Source organism: Saimiri boliviensis, chromosome 3 (assembly GCF_048565385.1).
Source record: "Saimiri boliviensis isolate mSaiBol1 chromosome 3, mSaiBol1.pri, whole genome shotgun sequence".
NCBI classification, from domain to species: domain Eukaryota; kingdom Metazoa; phylum Chordata; class Mammalia; order Primates; family Cebidae; genus Saimiri; species Saimiri boliviensis.
Window position 1 is genome coordinate 102486114 of NC_133451.1, and position 22602 is coordinate 102508715.

At 43.3% G+C, this 22602-nt stretch overlaps 1 protein-coding gene across 1 annotated transcript in view; it reads right to left on the bottom strand.

Annotated features, from left to right (window-relative positions):
- Positions 1 to 21881, bottom strand: part of ELOVL6 (ELOVL fatty acid elongase 6) — a 147920-nt gene extending 126039 nt beyond the window's left edge. The window contains exons 1-2 of the mRNA XM_010340074.3: positions 21739 to 21881; positions 21465 to 21585 (exon numbers count right to left, since the gene is read on the bottom strand). Coding sequence (XP_010338376.2) covers positions 21465 to 21553 — 89 coding nt within the window. The 5' untranslated portion in view covers positions 21554 to 21585; positions 21739 to 21881. The remainder of the gene's footprint in view (positions 1 to 21464; positions 21586 to 21738) is intronic.
- Between the last annotated feature and the right edge of the window lie 721 nt (positions 21882 to 22602).

The following is a 22602-nucleotide window of genomic DNA, read 5'->3' on the forward strand; positions in this document are numbered from 1 at the left end:
GGGAGGCCAAGGCAGGCGGATCACCTGAGTTCGGGAGTTCAAGATCAGCCTGACTAACATGGTGAAACCCCGTGTTTAAATAAATAAATAAAATAAGAACATATCCTTCTACAAACTTACTGAGTACGAGTTGGCTTGTAAATTTCTCCTTGATAAGAAAGTGAATAAAAGTTGAGATGCTTATGTAGGAACCTTGGTGATATGGCAGCCACCTTGTCACCATGAAGAAAAAACAATTGACACATTATGGATGGCAAAACAGAAACTCAGATAGAAGCCAGATCATTGATAACATTATTAAGCCAGGGAATGACCACTGAGGCTTCCAACTGAAGCTATTGTTATGTGAAATAATTAAAAGTCTTCATGTTTTAGGCTACAGTTAATGAAGTTCTGTTACTTGCACTTGAAAGCATCTTTTTTCTTTTTCTTTTTATTTATTTTATTTATTTATCTTTTTAATTTTTTTGAGATGGAGTTTTGCTCTTATTACCCAGGCTGGAGTGCAATGGCGAGATCCCGGCTCACTGCAACCTCCGCCTCCTGGGTTCAGGCAATTCTCCTGCCTCAGCCTCCTGAGTAGCTGGGATTACAGACACACGCCACCATGCCCAGCTAATTTTTAGTATTTTTAGTAGAGACGGGGTTTCACCATGTTGACCAGGATGGTCTCGATCTCTTGACCTCGTGATCCACCCGCCTTGGCCTCCCAAAGTGCTGGGATTACAGGCTTGAGCCACCGCGCATAGCACGAAAGCATCTTAACAGAGTTCCCTGATAGACATAAATGTTCTTCACAGCAAACTGATGAGTATTACCCAAAAAGGACATAACCTATGAAGAAAATGATCTGAAATATATTGTATTTTGTACTCAACTGGTCAAACTTAAAGCAATTTTAATACTATAATTCAGTATATTTTGTGTTCTTCTAAAGCTACTAGTTTTCTTTTCTCTGTCTTCTAAAAGTAATTTAAAAATATGTTGACTGAAAAGAGTGAGATGCATCTCCTCAAGCTTTTCATGTGTCAGCTAGAAGATTACATTAAAGAAACAGAATTCTCTCACTTATATTTTGGGGTAGGAAGTATTTAACAACATGTAAAAATATCTATTCTATATATTTCTTAAAAGTTAAGCTATAGAAAAAATATGATATGAAAACTATGATAATTTTTTTTTCTTTGAGACAGAGTTTCACTCTTGTCCAGACTAGAATACAATGGCGCAATCTCGTCTCACTGCAACCTCTGTCTCCTGGGTTCAAGCAATTCTCCTGCCTCAGGCTTCCAAGTAACTGGGACTATAGACATGTGCCACCACACCCAGGCAATTTTTGTGTTTAGTAGAGATAAGATTACACTATGTTGGTCAGACTGGTCTCGAACTCCTGACAACAGGTGATCCACCTACCTCGGCCTCCCACAGTGCTGGGATCACAGGTGTGCACCACTGTGCCAGGCCGATAATATTTTTGTTAAAAAGAAACAGGCCAGGCATGGTGGCTCATACCTATAGTCTCAGCACTTTGGGAGGCCAAGTCAGGATTGCTTAAGCTCGGGAGCTCAAGACCAACCTGGGCAACATGGTGAGATTGCCTCGTTACAAATAATCAAAAAATTAGTCCAGTGTGGTGGTGAATGCCTGAAGTCTCAGCCACTTGGGAGCCTGAGGCTGGAGGATCACTTGAGCCAGAAGATTGATGCTGCAGTAGCCCAGATGACAGAGCGAGACTCTGTCCTAAATAAAAAACAAAAACTCAAAGATGCATAATAAATTTTTAAAGACTTACACCAAAATCTTAGTGTATATCTCCAGGTGACATTTGTTTTCTTCTTTTCACTTACTTTTATTTCTTAAATATTCTATAATATATTAAAGTTACCTGCTCCAAGCCTATACACAAGAAGCAGAAAATTACAACTGATAGAAGTTTATGCTTTTAAAAGTGTCTCTGCAATAGTATATGTTATTTATCAAGATGAATCCTAGTAGTTTTCTACATTAGGTAAAATATTCAAAAAAAGTTATATGTATATCTTCATAATTCTAGGCCTCTAGACACATATAATTTAATTGACAAGACAAATAAATAAAATACATGCATATAAACTTCAGAAAATAGGACAAAAGTAGGCCGTGTGCGGTGGCTCATGCCTGTAATCCCAGCACTTTGGGAGGCTAAGGCAGGCAGATCACCTGAGGTCAGGAGTTTGAGACCAGTCTGGCCAACAAGGTGAAACCCCGTCTCTACTAAAAATACAAAAAATTAGCCAGGTGTGGTGGTGGTTGCCTGAAATCCCAGCTACTCAGGAGGCTGAGACAGGAAAATTGCTTGAACCTGGGAAGTGAAGGTTGCAGTAAGCCGAGATTGCACCACTGCACTCCAGCCTGGGCAGCAAGAGCAAAACTCCAACTCAAAAACAGGAAAATAGGGTAAAAATATTAAATCATTAAACCCAGACAAACTAAAGAGAAAACTTTAGAGGAAACTAAAGAGGAATATTTCTTTTCATGTTTACATGAAAAAATATAATTTAAGCTAATACCAAAGACAACAAGCAAGCTATTGATGCTTTGGCCTAAGGTCAATGAAAACATAGCTTATATAACACTTTGGAAAATTACTTTATTCCAAATGTCCTAGGTATTGCATATAAACAAGACATATGGAGCTGTTATGTCATAACCTAGGAAAAACAGTTTAAATCTATTACAGCACACCTAGATATGATCAACTATAAACATAAAAGAACCCTACATCCCTTCCCCTGAGTAAAATTTAATCCTGAAGAAGGACATCCAGTTGCACTTAATTTTAGTTATTTTTTTGTACTCCATCATGAAAAGGTGGAACAAGCATGGTTTCTTCAGCTTCACAGTCCCTATTCCTCATCCCTCCAGCATTGCTGGGGAAAAAGGAGCCTCCTGACACCAAATACTCTGTGGGGGAAGAACTATCAGCCATAAAATGTTTAGTCAAAAGACAAACTCATAGATCTCTGAGGACGAGCTTTCTATTACTCATCCATGGTATAATCCTCAAAAACACGGCAGAGTTATTTCTTTTAGTATATGCCACATAGTTTTCCATTGTATTATTGTGTTTATTTTATCCATATAACCCAAATTCACCCCCCAAAAATCTTGAGTTTGCCTGAATTATTCATATGAAATAACACCCACAATCTAAGCCGAAACAGCAGACGTAATGTGATAACCTCTTCTCACTGTAAGAGTAGAACTAAAAGTTAGAATTAACATTTGCTGGATTTAAAAAGAATAAGCCAAATCATTAAGAATATTTATTTATTTATTGGAACAGGGTCTCATTTTGTCACCCAGGCTGCTGGAGTGGAGTAGTGTAATCATGGTTAACTGCAGCTTCAAACTCCCAGGCTCTTTTGCTCAAAGTGTTAGGAAAAGAAAAAAAAAAAAAAAAAGTTAAAAAAAACCCACAAACTTTCTGCCACAAGAATATTGAAGAAAAAAACAAACAAACACAAACTCCCAGGCTCAAGCAATCTTCCTGCTTCAGCTTCCCAAATAGTTGAGACTACAAGCAGCAACCAAACCTGACTAATTATTATTATCTTTTTTTATTTTTATTTTTATAAAGCAAGACGAAGTCTTACTATGTTACCCAGGTTGGTCTCAAACTCCTGGACTCAAGCAATCCTCCCAGCCTCATGGCCTCAGTCTCCCAAAGTGCTGGGATTACAGGCATGAGCCACTGCACCTGGCCTATACCTTGTTTTCTTACATCCAGAAATAATCATTTAATTGGTCTATAACTTAAGAATGAAATTTTGTCTAAATTTAGATAAAGGATAGAACTAAAAAATATCAAAGGTTTACAGAGTTTTTTTTTTTTTTTTTAACTATATTCCAAGGTCACGTGTGGTGGCTCACATCTGTAATCCTAGCAATTTGGGAAGCCAAGGCAGAAAGATTACTGAGACCAGGAGTTCAATACCAGCCCAGGCACCATGGCAAGACTCAGTCTCTACAAATAATCTAAGAATTTAGCTGTGTGTGGTAGTGCATGCCTGGGAGGCTGAGGTGGAAAAATTGCTTGAGCTCAGAAGTTTGAGGTTACAGTGAGCTATGGTTGTGCCACTGTCCTCCAGCCTGGGAGACAGAGTGAGACTCAACCTCAAAAATAAATAAATAAATAATATTAAGTCCGGGTGCAATGGCTCACGCCTATAATCTCAGCACTCTGGGAGGCTGAGACGGGTGGATTGCTTGACTCCGGGAAGTTAAGACCAGCCTGGGCAACTTAGTGAAATACTGTCTCTACTAAAAATACAAAAAAAAAAAAAAAAAAAAAAAAATAGCTGAGTGTGGTGGTGTGGGCCTGTAATACGAGATACTTAGGAGGCTGAGGTGGGAGAATCACTTGTGCCCGGGAGGTTGAGGCTATGGTAAGCTGAGATTGTGCCACTTCACTCCAGCCTGGGCGATCAGAATGAGACCCTGTCTAAATAAATAAATAAATAAAATTAAAACTGCATTTCATATGATTTTGAGCCATTCTCCTCTAACCTCTAGGGACATAGACAATGGAGAGAGAGACTGGGATGGAAAGCCAGGTCTTCTTAGATCTAAGCCAACTTCCTAGATCCTAATTAACCCGATCAACTACAGGGTAACTAAAATGTAAAACAAGGAGGAGAGGAGAGAAAATGAAATAAAATGTAAAACAAAACAAAACGTCTATTTTTTTGTGTACTGAAAGGTAATCCTCTCCCTCTTTCTCCTTTCAGAAAGTGAAGTCTAGAAGAAGCAAGAGTCCAAACAAATGCTCTGGATCAGTGTCATCTGCTTTTCCAGCAGTGCTGTGGGAACCCATCACCTTGCTCCCAACCAGAAGTTCACTGGAACTTCTGAGCAGATCACACGTAACAGGCTCTCTGGATCCACAGAGCCTGACCTCTGCACTAGACAGACTGGCCCCTTCTAAACTTCATTTCAGAGAGTATCAAAATCTTTCTAACACCTCCAAACCAGACACCATCTCCTAGGCATTCTACAGTACTACTGAAGATATTTGTTAACCGTATACTCCAGGTATGTGTGCGGTAACTGTTTCCAGGTGCCACAAGGTCCCTGAGCCAATTATTCTATTTATTTATTTTTTCACTCTAGGGATGAGTTTACACTTAGCCTTTTATTTCTATTAGATTAGATGACTTTTGTCCCTAGGGAACCTTTGTCCCATTAGATACATTCCTCCATATGTAAAAGTTGTAATGCTAAAGTTAATGTTTTTTTTTTTTTTAATCATCTTCCCTTGAACTGTAATCCTTTTCTATTAAAAAAAAATAATCAAATTGGCTGGGTATGGTGGCTCCCGCCTGTAATCCCAGCACTTTGGGAGGCCGAGGCAGGTGAATCACCTGAAGCTGGGAGTTCAGGACCAGCTCCCAACCAGATCACTGGAACTTCTGAGCAGACAACACATAACAGGCTCTCTGGATCCGCAGAGAAACCACATTTCTACTAAAAATACAAAATTAGCTGGGTGTCATGGTGCATGAGTGTAGTTCCAGCTACTCAGAAGGCTGAGGCAGGAGAATCACTTGAACCCGGTAGGCAGAGGTTGGGGTGAGCTGAGATCACATCATTGCACTCCAGCCTGGGCAGCAAAAGCGAAACTTCATCTCAAAAATAAGAAAACTGGAACAGCAGAAGGATAAGGACTAAACGCTCACCTTTTTTTCTCTCTTGCCCAAATTCCTATCTAAAGTGTCTGGAAAGTCACACCCTACAAATCATAAAATTTCTCCAAACCTGAATCTGGCATAACAGCACATCATAGATAAAGAAGGAAATCAAAATATTTTACCGTGAGGCCTCTAGATGACTTCAAACCAAACCAAACCAACCCCAAAAAAAAAAAACAAACCAAAAGGGCAGTCACCTATGAGACCTTATCTACATAGGCATCTTATGTAGAACTACAACTCCTTATCTTAACCCACCTTTCTACTGATTCCTGGTTTTTACATAATATATAACTCTTTTAACAAACTGCCAATCAGAAAAGCTTTGAATCTAGCTGTAAGCACCACCCCTACCTCTCTCCCCTAATTCAAGTTGTCCTGCCTTTCTGGACAGAACCAATGTATACCTAACATGTATTGACTGATGTCTTATGTCTCTCTAAAATGTATAAAACCAAGCTATAAAGCAACCACCCTGTGCACATGTTCTCAGGACCTCTTGAAGCTATACTCAGGTCATGGTCACTCATATTTGGCTTAGAATCAATCTCTTCAAATATTTTACAGTGTTTGGCTCTTTTATTATTTTGGCTCTTTTTATTATTTCTCTTTCTCAATAAAGAGAAATAATAACCATCAGTTTACCACCTTTACAGAACTATTTTTTTAAAACCACATTATTATGTTTTTCTTCTAGGTTTTTTTTTTATTGTGCATACAATTCCATCCTCCCTTCTACTTTAGAGAAGTCTTTTTTTAAAGAGTCATCTCGTCCAGACACAGTGGCACACATCTGTAATCCCAGCAATCTGGATTGCTTTGAGCTCAGGAGACCAGCCTGGGCAATATGGAGAAACCCCATCTCTACAAAAAATACAAAAATTAGCCATGTGTGGTGGCGTATGCCTGTGGTCCCAGCTACTTGGGAGGCTGAAGTGGGAGGATCACTTTAGATTGCGAAGCAGAGGCTGCAGTGAGCTGAGATTGCACTACTGTATTCCAGCCTGGACAGCAAAGTGAGACCCTGTCTCAAGAAATAAATAAATAAACATAAAACTATAAAATAAAAAAGTCATCTCTCTCTGATTGGAGTAGATAGTTTGAGTACCTAGAAAAGGACTAATAATCCCCAACAGTTAGCATGGATTCACTAAGAATTAGTCATGTGAAACACACACATTTTCCTTTTAAAAATGAGGTTAGATGAAGAGCGTACAATTTTTTTAAGGCACCGGACAATCTCCCATGATTCACTTAAGGAAACAGAAACAAGTGCTGGACAGTATAATCAGATGCATTTGAAAGTTAATGAACAGCCTGTGTGCCCGTGCACGCGCGCATGCATTCACCTATTCAACAAACACTGAGTCCAAGCGTACGCCAAATTCTGTGGTAAGCACTGATTTCAGAGAAAATATTTATCTATTTATTTTTTTGAACCCTAGAGTGTTAGTTTTTTTTTTCATGCTGTATATTTATCTATTTATAAACCAAGTGCCAGCGAACCACAAAAAAAGAGCAATAGATATAGATGGGTGCAGAGAAAAAGGCTTTGGAATTCAAATTTCGATTAAGTAGGCACCGAACAAGGGTTGCTTCAAGAAGTAACATTAAGACGGGAATTTGGTGCCAGATTTTGAATGACCTTAAAACAATAGGAAAGCACTGAAGGTTGAGATGGAGTCTCCCTCTGTTGCCCAGGCTGGAGTGCAGTGGCATGATGTCGGCTTCCTGCAACCTCCACCTCCTAGGTTCAAACAATTCTACTGCCTCTGCCTCTCGAGTAGCTGGGACTGCAGGTGTGTGCCACCACGCCTGGCTAATTTTTGTATTTTTAGTAGAGATGGGGTTTCATTCACCATGTTGGACAGGCTCATCTCGAGCTCCTGACCTCGTGATCCACCTACCTCAGCCTCCCAAAGTGCTGACATTACAGGCGTGAGCCACAGCATCCAGCCAGCACCAGAGGTTTTTAACCACTGTGGTGATGAGATCAGATCTGTGACTCCAAATACAATGGGAGATAGGAATCTAGGAGACTAAAAGTAGTCCTGGGGAGCTGAAGGAAGTCAATGACAAGCACAATGAGACGTGAAAAACAAAACTGACGGCCAGCTCACATGGGAATTGGTTGTAAATTACAGGTAGGAGAAGATGGAGATGAGTACTTTTGTGCTGAGCTATGTCCTGGTCCTACGTAGATGACAAAGTAGGTACAGCAGATTAGCTAAGGAAGAGTTCAGTCTGTGAAATTGATGGTTTGAGAAGACAGATCCAAAGAATGAGAGATGGAGTCAGTTTCATACAGAGCAGTGCTTCCACTTAGGGCAAGTGGGAAGATTTTTCACAGTAATACTTGTCTGGATCCGCCCCCCCACTCCCCGACACACACACAAACAGATCTAAATCTGAATCCCTGAGATAAGCCTGTGCATGTGTATACCAGGGAAAAACAAACTTTCTAGGTAAGTCTGATTCAGTACCTGGGTAAGGATCACGGACATGGAGCATGTTTCTAAAGCTTTTTCCTACCCCACACTTTTCTCTTGTCAGTGGAAAAAGGATTTAGTAATCACAAAGAGCTGGCAAAGAACCAAGTACTAACCAAAGTCATGCAATCACTCACAGTATCAGCAATCACAAAATGCAGGTTCAAAAAAAGTATTTTTGTAAATATGAATGCAAGAACCATAATGGAAAACTAAATACAACTCAAGACAATCCTGTATTCACTGATGACAGTGTCCTTACATTTTCTAGAATGTCATGTACAGTAGGAACTTTGCAACATTCCAAAGCAAATTAGTGGCAACCTTTTTAGCAGAATATGTAATTAGAACATGACTCCTACCCCTACCTGAGAGCAAGGCTCTAGTACAGACTTACTGTGTTGAATGTACTAAGTGCCAAATTTTAGCAAGTTTTAATACATCTCTTAGTGGTTTCTAGTAGGTAATAATTGTTCAAACCAAAAGAGGGCTAATACTTTATTTTTCAGAAGTAGCTAGTTGGATTACCAGTGGACTGCAAATAAAATTTGAGAAATGGCTTAGAAAAGAAGGCCTAAAAAGAACAAAATATATATAAGAAGTATTAAGACAGTCATGAAGAAGTGGCAATAAAAGACAGCTAGAGTCACAATTAGGATGACAGGACGACTGATGGAGGAACTCATCTTTCAGCTCAATAGGTAGAAGAACCTTTAATGAAAAGATAGAACTTCCAGATAAGTATGCAGAAATACCTTCAATCAGCCACTTCATGTGTCAAGGACTGAAAGGCGTTTCCTGAGAAGTCCTCAGGTCCCGAATGTGGATGACCAAGAAAAGAATAAGTGATTTAACAAGTAGGTGACTATTCCTACTGACCACCAGCACACACAGAAATCCTATCATCTATAACCTTCTCTACAGTCAAGAAGACTTATTTTGAGACATGTGATAGCCTACCCATCTCTCACCTAGTAGCCCCCACACATCATAAAAATAAACAATGCTGGAGAAGCATCCCAGCAACCTGACCACCGCTGGTCTTCCCTGGAGACCATGAACCACACTGTCCGAAACTTCTTCACTCCCACCAGCACTGACCATCTCCTGAACGATGAGATGCTGAAGGAGGAATATGAGGTGGATGTGCAGGGGGTGGGGGGCGCCCCACAACCCTGTGCCACGACATCCACTGTGATCCACATCGGAAGCGAGACCTCCGTGCCTGACCATGTCGTCTGGTCCCTGTTCAACACTGTCATCATGAACTCCTGCTGCCTGGGCTTCATAGCGTTCACCTACTCTGTGAAGTCTAGGGACAGGATGATGGCTGGCGACCTGACCGGGGCCCAGGCCTACGTCCCCACCGCCAAGTGCCTGAACATCTGGGCCCTGATTTTGGGTATCATCTTGACCATTCTGCTGATCATCATCCCAATACTGATTCTGCAAGCCTATCAATAGATCCAGAGGAATCATCCCGGCCAGGGGCTCTGCCCATGACCTGTCTCCCACGTACTCCAGCTTCCATTCCTCGCCTGCCCCCAGCCGGGTCCTGTATCAGCCCTTTACCCTCACACACTTTTCTACAATGGCGTTCAATGAAGTGCACGTGTTCCTGGTAAATAAATAAGTAAATAAATAAATAAACAATGCCGAGAGGCAACGTGGTATTTTTCCTTTTTTCCCTTTCTGATTACACTCTACATTCTGAATGTTGGGATGTTTCTGATTCAAAACAAGCAATATGGATTAGTGCCACTGATTCTTTTAAATATAAGTGGAATGGGTTCAGGCACAGTGACTCTTGCCTGTAATCCCAGCACTTTCGGAGGCCGAGGTCACTTAACATCAGGAGTTCGAAATCAGCCTAGTCAACATGATAAAACCCCGTCTCTACTAAAAATACAAAAATTAGTCAGGTGTAGTGGCATGTACCTGTAAGCCAAGCTACTCAGGAGACCATGGCAAGAGAATCACTTGAACCCAGGAGGCAGGGGTTGCAGTGAGCCAGGATTACACCACTGCACTCCAGCCTGGGCAACAGAATGAAACTTCATCTTAAAAAAAAAAAAAAAAAAAAAAAAAACCATATATATGTATATGTATATATATATGAAATGTTTTTTAAGAAACACTATAAACTGAATAAAACCATGGAGGTCAATGATTTCAGATTCATTATGTATTATTGAATAAAGTACGTAAACCTATCTTATGATGTCATGTAATAATTATAATTAGGTAATCCTTATCTTCACTCATTTTATATTTATTCTACATCTATTAAAATTTAACTTATTTCAATTTATGATGAAAATTTTATAATGTGTGAGGCAGCACATAGTGTTTTAAACTTGTTTTAGGGGCATATGAGCAAAAGCCTGAAAATCACTCCTTTTCCTAGGAAAACGCCATAAAGCCAATTTCTTCTGATTAAGCACCACACTTAAGAGGTCCTTTGATCTCTTAATCATCCCTTAATTTACACAGTATCAATTTTTCCACTCCTTTCTGGAGCCATTTTTGACTGGGCATAAAGTTTCCACCTCTTCTCAAGAGTTACTATGTAGTAAACAGTAAGCAGATAACCTAACTGTTCCTAAGTTAGGAAAAAGCATATAATCTAACTGTTCTTAACAAATGAAGACTTTTCAAGTTAGACCCTCCATCTCGTCACAAAGTTACTATGTAGCAAACAGTAAGCAGAGAAGAAACACATTATCTAACTGTTCCTAGCAAATGAAGGCTTCTCAAGTTAGACCTCAGCAAAATGAAAAAAAAAAAAAAAATTCTGTGGGAGGCCGAGGTGGACATATCAGCTGAGGTCAGGAGTTCAAGACCAGCCTGGCCAACATGGTGAAACCCCATCTCTACTAAAAACACAAAAATTAGTCAGCATGGTGGCACATGCCTGTAAGCCCAGCTACTCCCAGGGAGGCTGAGGCTGAAGAATAGCTTGAATGATGGAGGCGGAGGTTGTGGTGAGTCGAGGTCACACCACTGCACTCCAGCCTGGGCAATAAGAACAAAACTCCGTCTCAAAAAAAAAAAAAAAAAAAAGGTGTAATGAGATAGTACATAAATGTGTTCAGTGCAGTGCCTGGCACATAATGGGGAATTCAGGCATTCACAGTTTAGGTACTGAATGATCTAAGGCACACTAAAAACTTGGAAATGAGGCTGAAAGAAATGGGACAAAGTAACAGTGGCTGCCTCTGGAAAAGAATTAAAGGTGTTTCCTTTCTGACATCTTCATAATTATTAATGTTTTCTTTTCCTATCACTATTTCTTATCTTAGAATCAGGAAAAGAATTTAAAGCTAATAAAATGAAACTAAAGGTATTCTGTGATTCTTCACATTATGGGAGCTGACCTCCAAGAATAGGGATACCCCCAACCCACACATTTTTATTTTACTGTCAATGGTGGGTGGCTGTTTACAAGTAGCTACACTAAAACCTGCTGGGAGGAAAGTCTGGCTGCAGAGCGGGTGGAAGCACAAAATTCCCAGAGTCTAGAACCAAGCTAACTGAGTGCAAGAAGTTAATATTACAGAGCAGACAGAAAATATTTTATAGGCCAAAGCTTTACAAAGCTGTTCCAAATCTGTGTGCCACAGTTTGTTTTACATGAACTGTGAAAGAGTTTATGATAGAAGCATCATCATTAAAGGTGTCATGGCTTTCTGAAACTACAAAGTGTTGATACTGAACGAATGATCTTCAGAAAATAATTCTCAGTTTAATGTTTATTATAGCCAGTGACGCTAATAGGGTTTTCTGTAGTTATCCTGGCCTTAAGTGCTCAGGATCCACCTAGTGAAAATTATTAACACAAGAGACATTTGTGGATCACTAAGACCACAGATACCTGACATGTTTTCAGTGCAGCCAAGTTTTCAAGTGCATTGTTTTACTGATTTGAATGCTGTATTAATATTCCAAGCAGAGGATGACTGGGGCCATGTGACACACCTGTCAACGTTCCACCAGCCATCCAAGCCTTATTCAAGCCCAGTTTTCCTTTTCTGAATCCCACATATAAATCCTACTCCCTTACCTGAGTTGTCTATTGTGCAAAAGATCACAAAGGGTGGCTGTAAGGGTTTAACACTTAAAGTATGTAAAACATTTTAAAAGAAGGCCTGCAATCAGTAAGCAGCCATGTATTAACTGTTAGTATCATTGCTTCAGGACAAAGAAAATCTACCCTGCTGTCTAGGTGTGGTGGTTTGCACCTGTAATCCTAGCACTTTGGGAGGCTGAGATAGGAGGATCACTTGAAGCCAACAGCTCAAAACCAGCCTAAGGGCGGGGCAAGGTGGCATGTGCATGGTGTGTGCCTGTAGTCCCAGCATCTAAGGAGGCCGAGGTGGGAGGATCGCTCGAGCCCAGGAGTTCTGGGCTGTAGTATGCCGATCAGCTGTCCACACTAAGTTCGGCATCAATATGGTGACCTCCCAGGAGCGTGGGACCACCACCAGGTTGCCTAAGGAGGGGTGAACTGGCCCAGGTTGGAAACGGAGCAGGTCAAAACTCCAGTGCTGATCAGTAGTGGGATAACCACTGCCCTCCAGCCCAGGCAATATTGCAAGACCCGTCTCTTAAAACAAAAACCCGTAATCCCACCACTTTGGGATGCCAAGGCGGGTGGATCATGAGGTCAAGAGATCGAGACCATCCTGGTCAACATGGTGAAACCCCGTCTCTACTAAAACTACAAAAAATTAGCTGGGCATGGTGGCACGTGCCTGTAATCTCAGCTACTCAAGAGGCTGAGGCAGGAGAATTGCCTGAACCCAGGAGGCGGAGGTTGCGGTGAGCCGAGATGGCGCCATTGCACTCCAGCCTGGGTAACAAGAGCGAAACTCTATCTCAAAAAAAACAAACAAAAAACCAAACAACAACAACAACAACAACAACAACAACAACAAACCAGCCTAAGCCACATAGCAAGACTCCTAACTCTACAATACAATAAAAAAATTAGGTGAAGTGTTACATGCCTGTAGTCCCAGCTCTTGGGAGGCTGAGGCAAGAAGATGGCTTGAACCCAGAAGCAGAGTTTGAGATGACAGTGAACTATGATTGTGCCACTGCACTCCAGCCTGCGTGACAAGCAAGACCCTGTCTCTATTTAAAAAAGAGAGAGAGAGGCCAGGTGCAATGGCTGGCACCTGTAATCTCAGCACTTTGGAAAGCCGAGTGGGCGGATAACGAGGTAGGAGTTCAAGAGCAGCCTGGATAACACAGTGAAACCCTGTCTCTACTAAAAATATACACATTAGCCAGGCATGGTGGTGCATGCCTGTAGTCTCAGCTACTGGGGTGACTGAGGTAGAAGAATCACTTGAACCCAGGAGGTGGAGGTAGCAGTGAGCCGAGATCATGCCACTGCACCCCAGCCTGGGAGACAGAGCAAGACTTTATCTCGAAGAAAAACAAACAAACAAACAAACCTCCTGTATCTCTAAAATAAATGATTGGAGGCTAAATATAATTAGAGATGCTGGGTGTTTTTTTTTTGTTTTTTTTTTTTGTTTTGTTTTGTTTTTTTTTTTAAGTTCTCAGAAACCTAAATAACTATGCCAACATTTGTACCTGTGTGAATACATGTACAATCAGAATCTGGATAAATAAATGAAGTTATGAGTTTTAATATTACAATAAAGCCAAGTTATAGTTTTACTCAGATTACCTAGGGTTATCAACAGAAATGGCATATGTTGTACAGGTAACTTTCCTAGGTACAGCCCTAAGCTCTCCTAACAAAGATAATTGGAAAGTAAATGAGAGCAGGTGGATGACAGCTACATAAAGAGTAAAGAGGGCTGAGGCAAATTCGTGGAATGATGTTTGGTTCCTATTAATAAAGGACAGTTTGGCTCACCTGTGTCCAAGGGTGAAAAAAATAAGTTAATCATCAAAACAATGTCTGGTTAACTCATTTCAGAAAATAAAATACTTGGACCTGAAATATTGCAGGTTGTTTAAGCAAAGATGAATTCCTGAATTGCCAGAATGGTGTCACACTCATGTTACTTTGTTGTCTAAAGACTGATGAGATGGGGGACCAGGCACCTGTAATCCCAGCTACATAGGAGGTTGAGGCTTGAACCTGGGAGGTAGAGGTTGCAGTGAGCCAAGACTGGGCTTAAAACAAACAAACAAACAACGATAACAACAACTGATTTAACAACAACAACAAAAACTGATTTTATGTCCCCTTAAGTATTTTTAAGTCTCCATCCCTCTCATAACTCTTCCGCTTTCTAAGTTGAAAGATTCTTCTGGCCAGGCGCAGTGTCTCACGCCTGGAATCCCACCACTTTGAGAGGCCGAGGCAGGTGGATCACCTGAGGTCAGGAGTTTGAGAGCAGCCTAACTAACAGGGTGAAACCCCGTCTCTATTAAATTAAAAAAAAAAAAAAATTACCCATGAGTGGTGGTGCAAGATCACACAATTGCACTCCAGCCTGGTTAACAAGGGCAAAAGTCTGTGGAAAGCAAAGCAAAGAAAAGAAAAAAAAGAAAAGAAGGAAGGAAGGAAGATTCTTCTTTCAAGGAAGTAAGGGAACTCTTAGATATGGAGTAAGTTGACTTTGAAGTTTCCAGCGATTTTTCTTACAAATGCATTCAGAAGTTTACAAGGAAGATTTCAGCAAGCAATTTAAAGAAATCTTCACTGAAGGAAAAACAACAGCCAAATACTATGTCTGCCTTTGAAAAGTTTCATTAAGTTCCAATGTTATACACTTCGACACATGTAGAATCATCCTCAAACAAAAAAGCAACAGGCAATCCTCTGAAGACCACAGAATTTTTACTTCCAATGTGAAAAAGACTTTATGTACAAATTTTAATCACTAATTATAACCAGTACAAATATCCAGATGGATAATATAATCATAAAATATTTTGCATTAAGCTGGCTTTCATCCTTTGGAATCCTAAAGAAACAAGAAACAAGAATTGTGTGAATATTTATAATTTCCTTAAAAATACATGAAAGTTCAGCTCAAAGCTCCAGCACAACTTTACACTATTTTCTAGGACCCCACACAAATCACATACTTCTTCTCTATATGTTTTCTCATTATTCTCACTCTTAACCTAGTACATATCATGCCTATATCCCAGTGCTTTCTAAAATTTATTGAATGACACGTTATGGTCCTCACATGATTTTTTAATCCTAAATCAATATGAACCGTGCTACCTCAAAATAAACAGCAGGTGACATGAGTACACTATAGACATACTATATTCCAACAGAGCTGACCAAATTTGCTGCTGCAATGTTAATGATGAAATGCAGCTCTGGCCTACCCTGTTCCATGGACACAGATGCACTGTTTTCCAGCCATTTTTCTTACAAACGCATACAGAAGGTTACAGGGAAGATTTCATGAAGCAATTCAAAGCAATCCTCACTAAAGGAAAAATGACAGCCAAATACTTTGTCTGCATTTCAACAGTTTCGTTAACATTATGCTGCTATATTTTACGTTTTTATGCCGCTATATTTTGAGTTAAATAACGCAGGTTTTTAGTGCTTTTTATGTTTTTTTAATCGTGAAATTGTATATCATGTTACTTTCCAAACTTCACCTATAAAAAAAGGAACATACAGATGTACAATTCCTTTTAAAATGTTTCACGGTCAGCTGCAATGGCTCACACCTGTAATCCCAGCACTTTCAGAGGCTGAGGTGGGCAGATCACTTGAGGTCAAAAGTTTGAGACCAGCCTGACCAACATGGTGAAATCTCATCTCTACCAAAAATATAAAAATTAGCTGGGTTCGTGGATGGCATCTGTAATTCCAGCTACTCAGGAGGCCGAGGCATGAGAATCACTTGAACCTGAAGGCAGAGGTTGCAGTGAGCCAAGACTGCGCCACTGCACTCCAGCCTGGGCAACAGAGCAAGACCCTGTCTCAAAAAAAAAAAAAAAAAAAAAAAAAAAAAAATTGGCTTCCTTCCATCTCAGAAAAAACAGAAAAACAAACAAACAAAAAACCAAAAATAAAGTGAAATAAAATGTTTCACTGCATTTTTTTTTCCTTTGGTAACAATAAATTTGTGAATAAAAAGGTTTCCTCAGCTGAACAGCGTTTAATTCTTAAAATTTCTACACTATCTTACAGACTCTATAACATAGAATAAAACAAGTAAATCCTTTTACACCACCAAGGGAGTGAGTAGGGAGAAAAGTCAGGAAAATACACAAAGCTTTGAAAGGCTGGATGTGTGGAGAATGCCAGGAGAGAGGGGAGGGTTTCGTGAGGTTCTAGGCAAGCCCTTTGAAGACGTCACCTCTCATACATAATGTTACAGCAGTCAGCACAGGCCTTCTGCTTTCCTATTGGCCAGCACCGTGTCAGCCGACATCAGAAGATAATCATCATTGGCTAGACAATTACAACTGGAGCAACTAGCGCTGCTGTTAGCACAAACCTGGCAGGCTGCTGAAAGAGAAGGCAGAGAGAGCCCAGCTTCCCTACTCACTCAATGAATTGTATGTCGCCTTACCAATCACCAGGTGATTTTGCTCCCTGGCTGGCAGCACTTCTAACTTAAGTTAGCCCTTAGTGAGAAAAACAGGTAAAAGCCAGACATCTCATAAAAGAGCAAAATGCCTCTATTTTCAATGTTGTAAAATTACAAAGACTTTTCAGTGTAAAATTGGAACTCAAAACTCCTATTTGGACCTATGAGCAGGCATTTTTCTCTACCTCATGTCATAAACTCTCATTTACCAGATAATATGACCCAGACAGGATATTTTTCACTGGACATGTAGTATCAAGATGAGGCCCAGGATGATTCTACAAGGAAATATACTTACTACTTTGCATTTCAATTGCTATTCTAACCGATTACATGTGAAACTATTTGCTAGCAAAGTAAAAAGTCTGCAGTATTTACTTTGATGGCTAGGCCAATGTGTATAAGGTTAATCATTCATTAGAGCAGCAATAAACTTTAGATAAACTAGCCTCAGTTGTACCCTTTAGTGTTTATACAAACGCGACTCTGAAAGTGGGCCCCCATTCCATGAATACATGCTATGGTCAGTAAGTACGGATTACAGGGTATGTTTCCATCAATTTGTGCTATGGTTAGTAAGTATGGATTATAGGATGTGTTTCCATTGATACATGCTATGACTAGTAAGTATGGATTATAGGGTATGCTTAATAAAGTATTATTATTTTAGGTCCTCTTAAATGAAGCGAGTTAGCAAAGACAGCATCCTGGCAAAATCTACTACTGGCCCTTCTCACAATTTTTCAAAAGTCACTGTAGCTTACACTTGAGAGAGATGTTTTAATTCTCTCAATTAACAAATTTTGCTTGATACTAAGAAGAGATTTATAAGGACAACCACAAATTCTCAAAAGACAGATAATAGAAGCTTCACTGTATCATATTTTTCCTCCAGAAGCTATTCCAAACCATTTTAAGTCAATGAGTCTGAAAAAGGTAAGATTTTGTGATTTCCTCGAGTTCCTCTGTCCTCAAGAGTGTCTAAGACTCGGTTATGGAGTTCCCTTCTGTTACAAAGGGAATGAAAAGAAAATCTAGTTCAAGACTTTTTGTCCTGCATCAGCTGGATTGTATTAAAAATAAAAATAACACATGTAAATAAAATTAATTTTTTGAGCAGCCAGGCTTGGTGGTTCACGCCTGATATTCCAACACTTTGGGAGGCCGAGGCGGGCGGATCGCCTGACGTCAGGAAGGAGTTTGAGACCAGCCTGACCAACATGGAGAAACCCTGTCTCTACTAAAAATACAAAATTAGCTGGGTGTGGTGGCGCAATCCCAGCTACTCGGGAGGCTGAGGCAGGAGAATTGCTTGAACCTGGGAGGCGGAGGTTGCAGTGAGCCGAGATGAAGCCACTGCACTCCAGCCTGGGCAACAAGAGTGAAATTCCGTCTCAAAAAAAACAAAATAAAAATTAATTTTTTGGGAGGAGGGGGTCGGAATATGGCTCTTGTTGCCCAGGCTGGAGTGCAGTAGTGCAACCTCAGCTCATTGCAACCTCGGCCTCCCTGGTTCAAGCAATTCTCCTGCCTCATCCTCCCGAGTAGCTGGGATTACAGACATGTACCACCATGCCCGGCTAATTTTTTAATATTTTTAGTAGAGTTGGGGTTTCACCATGTTGGCCAGTCTGGTCTCAAACTCCTGATGTCAGGTGATCTACCCACCTCAGCCTCCCAAAGTTCTGGGATTACAGGCATGAGTCACCATGTCCAGCTAGTAAACTTAAATTTTAAAAAATGTTTAAATACTTTTTGGGCCCGGCACGGTGGCTAACGCCTGTAATCCCAACACTTTGGGAGACCGAGGCAGGTGGATCACGATGTCGGACGGAGTTAGAATCCACCCTGACCAACATGGTGAAACCCTGTCTTGAAAAAAAGAAAAAGACGTTTCCGCTGTATAGTATTTGAGGACAGAGGAGAGTTATAAAATTGGGTCCCCAGGATATTGGGAGAAATGCACAAAATCTGTGCGCGCACGCACACACACACACAAAAGTAAGACAATTAGGGTCAGAAGAGTTGCGAGGAAGGGATAACAGCCAGCAGAGTTCTTTGACTGCAATAAGCCATCCAAGGATAGTAGAAGCCAGGAAGGGAAAAATCCCAAGATGTGACTCTGACACGGTATGCAAGTTCAAGCCAGTTAACCTTCGGGTATAACAAGTAGTGCTGGCGATAAAATGGGTACCAATCACCATTTCAACTCACTGGACATTTTCTCAAGGATATACTCTATGCAAAGCACTCTGCTAGGTGCTTTGCAGAATCAGGAGTGGGATAAGACAAGAACCGTGCCCTGAAGAGCTGATGATGGTCTGTAAGTGAATATCCATGTATAGAAATAAACGTCGGTAAAGGATATTGGCAGATAAAGAACTAGGAGGAAACAGTGGTCAAAGCCTAACAGGAGCAGATACGTTGGCACATTTTTGTCGTTTTCAGTCGCAGGAGGGCTACGACCTGTCTGGCTCAGTATTGACTGAATGGAGAGAAGAGGCGGGAAATGGTACTTGGAGCAGGTCTAGGCAGTGGCCTCAGAGAAAAAGCAAGTAAGTAAGAGGCAGTATCGACCGCGGTGGGGCTAGGAAGGGCGGGCGTACAGTGAATGGGGTCAGCCGGCAAAGCGAGGGAAAGCAGTCTCCGGAAGAGCAGGTTAAGCCAGGTTGCAGCAAGTCAGAGATTCGGCAGACAGAAGGAAATGCAGAGCACACAGGCTAAAGTGGGAGGACGGTGGGCCCGAACAGGGTGGCTAGGGGATAGGACAAACCGCTTCGCAGAAGACCCGGGCCCCGGGCTAGGCAGCCGCGCGGTTCCGGCACCCGCCGGCTCGGGCCACCGCCCCCTCCCCGCCTCCAGCGCCACCCTCTAAGCGCGAGGAGGAAGTGCATCCAGAGAAGGATCCCGGGCGGCGGGGCTCCAGGGGACTCGGCTGCCCCGAAACGCCGAGGCCTCTCCTAGTGGAATGTGCGGGCTCGACCCGCGGTGTCCAACCTTCTCGCGGACCCGCCCCTGCAGCCCCCGGCCTCGGCGGCCCGGGAGGGCACCAGCCCCGTGCCCATGTGGCGGCCCCACTTCCAGTCCTTCCGATCGGCTCGCGTCCCGCCTCTTAGTCTCTGACTCTGGCCAGACGCGGCCCTCGGGCCTGTGGCCCAACGCCGCCGCCAGCCACGGCGCAGCTCACCCCCAGCAGGCTGGCCCAGCCGGTGCGCGCGGCCCAGGGGGCGGGCTCCGCCCTGCAACCGCCGCGAATGGCCATTGGGGCCCGGGCCGGCCCGCGGGAAGCTGGGAGTGGGCGCGCTCCAGCCGGGCGTGAGGACAAGGGAGCGGCGGCCTGGCCTCCCGACGCTGGCCGGCGACTCCAGGGGGCCGGAGGGCAGGCAGGAAGTTGAAACCCCCTTTTCCCAGGTGCGGCCCCGTGGCACCGGCTCCTACTTCACCAACCCGCCCCAGCTCCGGGCGCGCCGGCGTTTCTGGTTTCCCACTGAAGAGGGCAGGCAGGGAGGGCACGGGGTACGCGTGCTCGCACACGCGGCGGGCGGAATCCCCCGGCGCCAGGGAGACCCTGCGGCCCGACCCTCCCGATCAAGCCACCTTCGGGGCTGCGGACTCCTAGCCCAGCTCCCGGGGGCGTCGGGCTTGCAGTTTACAGATCGCCAGACCCGAAGTTAAAGGGAGTAGGGGAATGCCTCTGCCACAACCCAGTCTCCAAGAAGCGAGATGAGCACACCCTCCTCTGTTAAATATTGCAAGGTGACACTGGATCGCCTCCCACACAGATATTTTCAAAAGGACTGGCGGAGGAACTACAGTAAATAAGAAAGGTGTTTTCCCTGATTCTTAGTTTTCTGGGGAAGAGCCCCTCCACCCCTAAGGACTCTGCAGACCGAGGGGCTTTTAATCTATGTGCCTGAACTCCAATCAGCAGCTACGCACAAAATTAGAAGTGAGTGTGTCCAAAAGGCGTTTCCGTAAAACAGAAACTTAATAATGGCGTGGCTCCACTCGCTCGGGTTCATTCATTTATTACTGTTTTCATTGTCCCCTCCTCTCCTCCCTCCCACCCCGTCTCTCTATGAAACCGGAAAGGGATCCGCGTGGGGAAAGGGGTACTAGAAAGGGGGCATCCGGCCGGCCGGGGAGCAGCAGACACAGGAGGATAGTGAAGTAGGAGCGCTGCAAGGAGAAAGGAAGGACACGAGGGATGGGGAGATGGCGAGGACCAGGGCCAAGGGCGGCGGGCGGGAGAGGGTTAAAGGGAGCAGGAGACAGGGTCCTCCCTCCACTGCCTTTCACACTCCGGTTGCGGGAGGCCGAGCGAGAAAACCCAAATCTAGATGAAAACCGGGGTGGGGAGGGTAGCACAGGTAGGCGATCTGGACTGTGGCATCTCTCCCGCCTTCCCTGTCGTGCAGACATCACTCTATGCACACATATATGTTCTATGTTATATAATCTACATAAAAGATGCCTGTGTAGCCGCGGTTCACACAGGGGCACCCACAGACCGCGCGCTTCGTGCACCCCCAGCGTCTTCTGCACCCGGGAGACCCGAGAAGTCAGTGATCGGCTAGCTGGCCGCGATTCATCGCTCCATTCACGCCCGGGCGGGGAATACCGACATTAAGGCACTCCCGGGAAGACGCGCAGGGCTCCCGGGAACAGTATCAGGCGAAAGCATCACGTACCAGTTTTCCTGCATCCATTGGATGGCTTCATTCTCGTTGAACTGCTTTTCGAATTCATATTCTTGTAAAGTCAACACTGACATGTTCATTGGGGCTGATCTTCGGAGTCGCTACGTGTTCTCTGAACAAAACAAAATAATCTGTAAAGCGCTAGGTTTCAAGTGCTCTCCTGTCTGCTTCCCCCACCCACCCCCCTAGGTCTTCCCCACGCCGCTCGGTCTCCGGCGGTCGTCTCTCTCCCTGCCTCTTAGCTACATCCAGGGCTGAGCATTGCCTGCGCCTCAGCTCCCAGCTCCTCTCTCTGGGGCTCTCCTCCTCCCGGCGTCCGCATCCACCGTAGGAGGAAATGAATGCCTTGCGGTCTTAGTGCCCGCACGTTTGTCCATCACCCTTTTTACTCGTCTACAGGGAAATCTCCTCCCCCTCGTGCGATCGGAAAAATTAACCCTTGGTGAGGGAGTGTAGGAAAGAGCGCGACCTCTCTCCGCCCTGGGGGCAGTTTTGTTTAAGGCGAAGGTGGGTGGAGTGGGGGAAGGGCGCAGAGCGAGAGGAAGTGGCCTGGAGGTCATCCAGATCCCCCAAGCCCAACCTCGTGGGCCGCCTTGCTTTGAATGAAGTTTCGGCGTCTGGGGCTCAGCCCCGCGGCGCGTGGATCCGAGAGCTTGGCGAGTAAACGATTGGGAAATAGTAAAGCCTGCCAGCTCTCTTGCAAGAGAACTCGGAGCAAATCTGCTTTGAGATTATCAGTGAAGGGAATGAGCTTCCCACGTCCTCGCCCAACCTCTGGGACCACTCCCACCCCTACCCTGGAGCTCTGGCTTTGATTCATGCTAACCAGGCCCTGCGGTCTGCAGAGCACCTTAATCTCGTGCAGACTGGGGATGCTGAGTTTGATAGTGGACAGGCAAGAGAGGCTAGTAGCCGGAAGTGGAAGAAAGGGCTGGGAGATGGTTAAGTGGACGGTTTAGATACAGGGAATGAGAGGATTAATGAACAGAGGCAGAGTGGAGAAGGGAGTTAACAGACAGAAGAACAGGACCGACTGGTCAAATGCAAAAACTTTATTTGCATGCATGATAAATTTTGCTTTATTTACCGTATATATATATGTAGAACAAAATGATATGTGAGAAGAGGG